Source organism: Dermacentor andersoni, chromosome 7, assembly GCF_023375885.2.
Source record: "Dermacentor andersoni chromosome 7, qqDerAnde1_hic_scaffold, whole genome shotgun sequence".
Taxonomy (NCBI): Eukaryota; Metazoa; Arthropoda; class Arachnida; order Ixodida; family Ixodidae; genus Dermacentor; species Dermacentor andersoni.
The window spans coordinates 136,835,543-136,844,663 of NC_092820.1; the positions used below are offsets into that span (position 1 = coordinate 136,835,543).

A 9,121-nucleotide genomic window follows, 5' to 3' on the forward strand; every position below is an offset into this window, starting at 1 on the left:
TGGAGCACGGCTCACTGGAAGATAAGCCAATGGCGAGGAGGGGTTGCGTAACGCTTTGGCGCTTGGGGTATTCGGTAAACATTCTGGGTCAGGTCTCAACACAACTGTCGCTAAACGCAGCAGCTCACCACAAAACCTTTTCTTATCGGATGCCACGCCGGTTCGGCATGTGCCGATGTTTGCGAATCGTTTGCGCCTAAGACCGATATCTTCAATGCAGCGACTCGCAACTGACTTTTTTTGTGCTGCTCCTTCATGCGCTCTGGTATCGCTTAATAAACACTGAAACGCTGAATCCCGTAATAAACGCTGAGAAGCTCAACGGGGCTTGCAGAGAGCATGGGGGTTGAGAATAGGGCGTCTTTCGAACAGGAAAGCTGATGAAGGACGCGAATAGCACGAATGGAAGGGGTTGGGGTGGGGTCTGACACCGGTTTTGAGAGGGAGACTGCCCTACCGCCCCCGTCTTCCTTAGATCCGCCAGTAGGTCAGGTACATCTTTGGGTGGAATATACACTACTTGTAGTTAGTTGTCAAAATACCATTATCACTGAGCGGGAAAGAAGACCGCTCTTTAGGATGATTATGCAGCAATACACGCGGGATTTGCCTGTTCTCATATTGTCTGCCATGCTGCCATTTCGTCTTTACAATATAACTTCAATGTCGACTGTCGCATGCCGAAAGTCACACAGGCTGCCCACATACTCAAAGCCAATGTGCCCACATGAGGCAATTTCTTCGCTTTCTCATCGCGCGAAAATCGGTCTTCTTCACACAGCCGTCGAAGAATGGCATCATGCGGTGCATTGTCTCTTATGTGAACGAGTCCGCGTCCAAAATTTTCACCCCCACTCACGGTGTAACCACTGACGACTAGGCATCTCTCCTATATGGCCAGTCGCCCGGCACTTGCCGGGCGCTGGCGTCGGTCACAGAACTGACTGGGCCTCTGTTCAACGCCGGCCGACATTCTCACCTGTTTTTGGCACCTTTGGGCTTTAGCTAAACTGTTTTTGCAGCCAATATATTTGTCCCCAAATTTGGCCACCCTGCCAACGCAATGGCTTCTTTTTCTTTAACCCGACAAATTGTCCAGAAATTTCCAGCGGTTTCACCATTCCCGTAATGGCCTGATTACTGTCGGACTCTGCTCATGTCTTTGAGGATTTTTTTAAGACGTTGTAGCCGTTCGTAGCAAGGCATCTTGTCAATGCTGCTCGAAAATTCATTTTATTTTGCTTAGGCGTTCTCCAAGCTACTGCCTTCTTGTCGTTCGTCGGCCTCCTGAATTCACTATCGATGTTAGCCCATTTTAACGGCTATGCTCTCACTCGTGTCCGAAATGATGCAATGGCCATGGTATTGAAGCCATTTAATGTCAACGTTACCGTGGACACGACGGCCACTTTTTCCACTTCGATTGAAAGTATTCCATTAATGAGCATGATTCCTTAGCATGTAAATTAGGAGTCTGAAAAAATTGTCTTTATTTCTTGGCGAACAGTTGCATGGCGTAATGACATCATCGCATATTTGCGAGATGTAGGCACTGCGAGGCTCAACTTGCCTACTGGGCCAGTCGGCTTTGTGCCTTCAGGAGTAACCTTACCCTCTGGCCATAACAGCAATGGTCCCAATCCAGTTTGCTACATACCTACAAGACTGTGCGTCTTTTCCCTCATGCTATTCCTTCTTTGCGTACTCCACAACTATACTGTGAAGGTGCTTCTTACTACGCTGTACTAATAAGTGACCTTGTTTTCGGATTCTATTCCTTTACTAATGTCGCATCCTTGATAACATTTTCTTATGCAATGTACGCAGGTTACTCGGGCGCCCTCAATTGCGATGATTTAACTTTTTGCTTGAGCACGCCTACCCTCACCCCCCCCCCCCCCCCCGTCATGATGCAAATGAACATAACTTGAACGCATTCTCTCAGAACTAAACGCCGAATAAAACACTGACGCCATCCTGAACAAGATCTACAAGGGCCGTAGTACTCAATCTTCTCATAACTCTATTCGCAAGCCCTTTTCTCTTTTTAAAGGTGTGATCCTGTACCGTTGAAACGTTCCCCTGGTGTCTTCGACCAGCTAGTGGTTAAGCCCAGACCATGCGTACGCTTGAGGGCGCGCGCATGCTCGCATCCGCGTGCCCCACGCATGCGCAGATGGTGCGGCACGACTCGTTCGCGTCGAAACGCGGCGCCATCTCGGTGAACAGAGCCTTTCTGTTATCGCGCGTTCTCGTGTTCTCGCGTGTCAGCGTGCCTGGCTGCGCAGCTACGGCGAGGTGCAAGTTTAAATATATAACCTCCTTGGGTGCAACCAACTCTGAGTGAGGCAAATTTGTTTCATGCGAGAAAGTGATTTATCTTTCCTTTTTGTGCGCATGCAACAGCTCTGATGATGTAACAATTACGTTTATAGATATCGAAGCATTTTGAAACACTGTCAACAACAGAGTACAAAGTAGTGGCGTCCGCCAAGGTGTTACGAGTGAGCCCAGTGAGAGCGTGCTGACGCGCGCCTCTTGTACATGCAAACTAGTACACCATAATGAAACCCTCCCCTGTTCACGAGACTCGTGAGAAAACCCCATTGTTCATGTATTTACTTGTGTAGGGCCGCACTTTCACGATTTGCCGAGGTACGGCCCTTACACGGCACCGAAAGTTTTGCTCAAAATGGCGACTTGTGCACACGCCGTATCCCCGGATGTACCACTGCGCAAGAGGTCAACGCGCAGCTCTCGCCATCTAGTAGTGACCCGCGGAAGTACGCAGCGCGCGCGGCAATGGGGCACCAAACGCAATTGCTTCTCCGTTGGAAATCTTTTGTTTCCAAATTTTGGGCTGCCAAGTTGGGGTTGTGGCCCTTACGCGAGTCTATGTATGTATGTATGTATGTATGTATGTATGTATGTATGTATGTATGTATGTATGTATGTATGTATGTATGTATGTATGTATGTATGTCGCTATTTGCTACGGAGACATCGTTGAAGAAAACTAACACGAGGCCTGAGGCCTGAAAAGTTTTACGTATTGAAAGTCCCGAGACATCACTGAGACTCTTGACAAGCTGTAAAATGTTTTCATCGAGCACTAACAGTGTTCACTTATTACGTTCCCTGCTGCATATTTTATTCGCAGTGTACAACAGCGCCATCCGGTGCCTGAACAAAGTGGGCGTCCAGATGAACGCTTGCATCCGAGATTTGGTCATCAACCTGAACACGGCCGTCGCAAGAGCACCAATTGAAAGCCAGGTGGCCTACGGTTGCTGGTAAGACCGACGCTTTCTTTTCCTCTTCTCCCGACTTTCCGGGCGCTGCCCCTACTGTAGTCTGGCTCGCGCGCGCCGCTGGGTTTCTTGCCACACCACCAGATGGCACTCGCCTCCGCGCATCACGGCCGGCGCCGCCGCGCCAGCGTTCCACAGTTTGTGCGCGTGGCACGTGCTGTGCTTGCTTTCCTATGCGACAAAAATGCAAGTGCTGGGCTGTAGCAGTGTAAACATTCCAATCGTCGGTAGCCTGAAGAGAGCGCTTGGAGCTGGCGTCTCAACAGCGTGCTGGTCACGTGTTCAGAAGGAGCACGTAAGCGCGCGCCAGCGAAATTGCTCCAAAGCGTGCACTCAGCGTCCAGGGCACCCAGGCCCGAGAGAAGCGTCGCGCTGAACAGGAGCGTCTTCGCCTACGCAGCGTAACGTGGTGTAGACCACTGCTGCCACGATGCGATGTGCCAAGTAAGGCAATGATAATGCTCAGCCGTCTCAGAGTTTAAGAACAATGACGCCCAATGCTTTAAGCAGACAGGTCTCCCTCTGTGTTCTGTAGAGTACGCAGACAAATAGCAGTGGCGCACGCAAGGTAACGTTTACAATCAACTCACTACTCTCGTATTGGATATAAGGGTGGAGAAATTACACATTCGCCGCCGTCGTTACCGCTAATTATCGTCAGTCAAGGCAAACAGCATACAAAGCTTCTCTTACACCGATCCCCACAGTGCGCGGGATCCGCAGATATTCCTTTCTTTTACTGTTTTCATTCGAAAATATTCATACGTCTCTTACATGCGTTTACCTTTTATGATTTGCGCAAAACACTGATTTTCTTTCTAGTGAGAGTTAACTAGACGCGGCCAAAACTAGTTTGCAAGGTGTTGTGCTTGATTAGATGGGAAAACTGGGGCAGTTGGCTGTTAATGTTCATGACCCAACGGCAGCGCTCAGGCATGGACGCTTCGCCCGTAGAAGAAAAAAAAAACTGCTCTTTGGTGGGCCTGAGCTGACATAATAAAGGGTATGCTTGTGCTCCAACTGACTAACTGATTCGTGAGATCCCACAGCAACACACGGCCTCAATGAGCGGCTCATAATAGGCTTTAAAGTACAAGTGCAACTAAATTACACTTCGACTAAACTGCTAATAAATAAGTAGGGAGAAGTCTCGGCTAAGTTGCAGAACCGGCAGTAGTTTAATTTTATTACGATCACCGTTTAAGTTACACTTAACCAGACGAAGCGTGCATCTGGAGGTTAGAGGATTTTGATGGAAGTCCCAGCATGTCGCCGCAGAGATCTGCTAGCGCGAAGCGGGCGGCCGCTCAAGGTGCCTAATTTCGGAGGTCATGCCGAGGAGTCACGTCTTTACAGCCATGCGTCATTTCGAGGGAGCGGATATTGGCGGCATCTTTTTTTTTTTTTTTCAGTTTCGATGTCAAAAATTACCGCTTTTCAAACATTTCCGAACCACAACAACTCGTGTTCAGTTCCCCGCATCGGCGGTCGTATTCTAATGAGAGCCGAATATGAAAACTCCCGTGTACCGTTCTGTATATAGGCACACGGTAATGAAACCGAGGTGGTCTAAGTTAATCCGACTCTATCCATTAACAATCTTCATCCCAACCCAGCCTACAGTTTATCGGCACGGTGTAAACCGCGTATACCTTAATTTTACAAGTAGAGAAAGAAATACACAAAATACGTGGTACGACCGCTCGTGCCTTCTATTTCGTGTCCTTGCGTGTTTTTTTTTCTTTTTTACTAAGGGCTAGCTGTGTAACAGCCAACTGTAGCGCGCATTTCTGCCCTTAGATTTCAGCAATGAACTACACGGCCCATATCCGCTGAGGCGACACAGTGGCTGTAGCGCTCCGTTGCTGATCACCAGGCCGCGGGATCCACATTTCGATGGACACGCAATGCAGAAACACTGGTGCACGCTGAAAAATTCCAAGGCATCAAAACTGATCTGGAGGCCCTCTACAACGACGTCTCTCGTAGCCCGAGCGTTGTTTTGTGACATCAATCAATCAATCAATCAATCAATCAATCAATCAATCAATCAATCAATCAATCAATCAATCAATCAATCAATCAATCAATCAATCAATCAATCAATCAATCAATCAATCAGCCAATCAGTCAGTCAATCAGCCAGTCAGCTAATCAATCAATCAATCAATCAGTCAATCTGTCCATAAATGAAACGATCAGTCGCGCCCACCCACATTCTTTCCGCCCTCCTGCGCATGCAGTTACTACTACGACCTGCTGGGGTGCTACAACGACGCGCTGACCGGGTGCAGCGGCACGGACGCGCACCGGCTTGTCGCCACCCTGGCCGAGAACGTGTTCGGCCAGACGCTGGGCCTCGTCTGCGGCGTCTACACGAAGGGGTCGCCGGCGTGTCGGGCGCTCGAGCCGCTGAAGAAGCTCGACGTGTCCGAACTGGACACGGAGAACTTCATCGTGCCGCTGGTCACCATCGCCGGCACGCTGAGGCACTCCAAGGTGGTGCGCAGGCAGCTGTGACTCGGCGGAAGCGATAGAAACTCGACGCTCCCCGTGAACACCTTGCGAGCGGCAACGTTTCGGGAACTCGGCGAGAGATGCGAACCGACGAGTAAAGGACACCGACGGTCACTGCAAGATGCGCGTGGAAACTGTAGCTCACGCCGGACACGTTGAAGCAAGAGCGAAACTTAGCCGTCAGCGAACGAAAGGTTCTCAAAAAAAAAAAAAAAATACAGGCATGCTCAGATTTTACCCGTGTTCCAGCTCTTCCCTGACTTTTCGAGGTTAAAAAAGCTACGCTGTTGTGAAAGTATCGGGACGTCCGTGTGTATGGAAGGGGTGTCAAACAGCAGGCGTGTGTTTATATTGACCGTTTTGGTAAACTCTTTGGTATTGTGCATCCATTGCAAGCAAGAGAGAACACAATAAAGAAAGAAAAGCGCACGCGGTTCACGTGAAGTGTGTGGATTTGGCTCACACCGCTCGACCAGTTTGAGAGGTGTTCACAAGTCTGGATTGTGACTCTTACCCAGAAATTCGATCTTGAGTGCAGTATCGTATACACGAAACTAGGGATCCTTCGCGATAAGAAGAAAGAAAAGGAAATGCGAATTTGTGAAACTGACATCCTGCGCTTGAATGTAGCCCGTAGCAGAAAACAAATATCACTTGTCAAGGTCCATTAGCAAACCTCTTCATCTTCATTAATAAATTATCACTCCCAAGTCCCACGAAAAGCGCTGTCTGCGAAAGCCTTTGGTCAGTGATCGGTCCATTAGCTAAGTGTCTCCCCCCCACTCCGTTATCACGAGTGACCGATGTCCTTCCATGTAAGCCGCTTTTTAACACAACCACCAGGGGATACTTGACTAAGTTGTGAACGTTCATATTTGGCAAGAACAGTGCTAAGAAAGACGAGGACTCCGAAAGGTAGGTTCAGCGCCCCTATGTGGACCGATGTGTTTCTTAGTCCTCGTCTTTGTTTAGCGCTTTTTTATGTCACCTATATGAGCAACTTCTTAATCTACCGAGATTGAAAAACGCCTCTGTAAGCGAAACTGTTCTCAAGGAAATTCAATGAAACACTGACATCAAAAGAGCATCGTATGAAGCAGCGGTCATCACCATGGCTCAATACTTATGACTTCCCGCTTTGACCCAACGGCTCATGTCTCGCATTCTAAACTGACGGCTGAAATGTTTTCATGACCGACGTTATATGCTCCATGTTTTCTCCGATGCCGCGCATATAGCAGGTTGGTGTTTAAAAAAAATTGTTTTATCACAAATGCGCCACCTGCGATTGAGTGATGCCGTCGCTGTGGCCGCGTTTGCCATCGATGATAATCGACTTCTTGAGCCTCGTTCCCTGACTCATATGTGCACCATTGCCGGTGTTGCCAGTAGCAGTCATTATTTGAGCAGAACTCTGTAGATGGCTGTACGAATGCTAAATATTGAAGTTTTGTACATGTCACTTCATACTTTTGAGCAGTATAATATAATATCAGTCGGAGAGACTGAAGTACATTGAACAGATTGAAGTACATTCAAGCCGCAGTATAAACACAACTGCATGGGTGAAATTACTAGTAAGTCAATCACGGTCATTTAATTCAAGCCTGAGGTTTCATTCAGCAGACAACAATTGTCAATGTGAAAAATGGTGATTGAGGATGCAGTGAATGGCTCGCAACACGGAAAAAAGGGTATTCTGTGCTAGTTATTTGAATCGATCGGACTTGGAAACGACCATCAAGTGTCCGAGGCAATCGCCTGCTTGCACGAGGTGTCCTGCAGAAAGGTGCACACCTGTTTTATTCTCACACGGATGTACAGGTGTTGAAAACAACGTCTCTCCTGCGGAGTGCAGATGGTTATCACAATACTCCTGTAAAAAAGCATTGCGGGCCGTCATGATGCGCTGGTAACTACAAGCTTTTTTTTAACGATATTAGGAACATTTCTTTTGTTTACTAGAAAAATATATCGAAAGCTCCGACTGAAGTGTGGGTGGAGGAAACGCGGCGTCATTTCAAAGCAATTCATGTTTGGAAGTTGAGAAATGCAGCTAATCTTCACGGGTTACACAAAAAGTGGGAGATTCTGGGAATTTTCTCGCACACACATGCATGCGCACACACACACACACACACACACACACACACACACACACACACACACACACACACACACACACACACACACACACACACACACACACACACACACACACACACACACGCACAAATCCTCCTCCATTCCACACTGTGAAAGTGGGTGCACAGCAAAGCTGCTGTCGACGTTAGACAAACCCCACCACCACAAGCGACGTACGACACGCACGCACGCATGAGTGCGGAATTGCAGCAAACATGTTCATTCTTCTAGGCCCTCCGCCAAGCGCAAGTGCCTTATTGAAGTAATTCAATTTTCCAATGTAAACTGCGCCAGCGAATTCGAAAAGTACGCTTTACACACAAGTTGCAGACACGATAGTTACAGATTGTACTTCGAATATACGAGAATACATGTTTCTGTTACGCGGAAACTCAAAGACAAAGTCCTTTTTTTTTTCAGATGCCATTTGAGGTCTGCCCGAGCGGCCGCGGCCGCTAGGTGGAGGTACAGTTGATTGTGCAATAATAACGGCATGGTCACGTGACGATATCGCCTGATGACGCAATCTGATGGCGTCATCACGTGAAACGTGACGTCACGCGATGTCAGCTGATGCCGTCATATTGTGTTTCTTGGATAAGCAGCACACAGCGCGCTTCCCGCTTTGTTGCACTGTCTCTGGATCGGCCCAGATATTTGTTTCAGCCCCACGCACGCGGATACAAAAAATCCCGACGAACTATAGAGGCCAAAACTTTCACTGTAAAAAACTCGTGTATAAAAAACAGTGTGTACCGTCCTAGTGCGCTGGTTGCTACAAACAGCACTTTACGACTTTAGGCGTCATATTTTTTTCTTGTCAGAAAATATAAAGAACGTCGAAAGCTCAGACTGAAGTGTGAGTGGAGGAAACTCGGCGTCATTTCACAGCTATTCGTCTTTGGAAGTGAGAAATGTAGCGAATTTTCCCAAGGTACACAAAAAGTGGGAAATTCCGAGAATGTTTTTTTCTTGGATACGTGCGGTCTCACACAGGAAATGAAAGATATCTCAACATCTACGCAAATCATTACACGTGACAAGACTGTCGTAGGAGCGACAAGACGCACCGAGCGCGTGCTCTTAGCAAGGAGTCAAGCGGCAGCAAATAAACGAACCAGAAAGCAAACACACGAAAGCACACAAAT

General features: G+C 48.0%; 1 protein-coding gene across 1 annotated transcript in view; it reads left to right on the forward strand.

Annotated features, from left to right (window-relative positions):
• The window catches only part of LOC126534590 (uncharacterized), a 42,251-nt gene extending 35,985 nt beyond the window's left edge, over positions 1 to 6,266 (forward strand). The window contains exons 4-5 of the mRNA XM_050181858.3: positions 3,161 to 3,293; positions 5,555 to 6,266. Of these exons, the coding sequence (XP_050037815.1) occupies positions 3,161 to 3,293; positions 5,555 to 5,831 (410 nt within the window). The 3' untranslated portion in view covers positions 5,832 to 6,266. The remainder of the gene's footprint in view (positions 1 to 3,160; positions 3,294 to 5,554) is intronic.
• Positions 6,267 to 9,121: the final 2,855 nt, after the last annotated feature.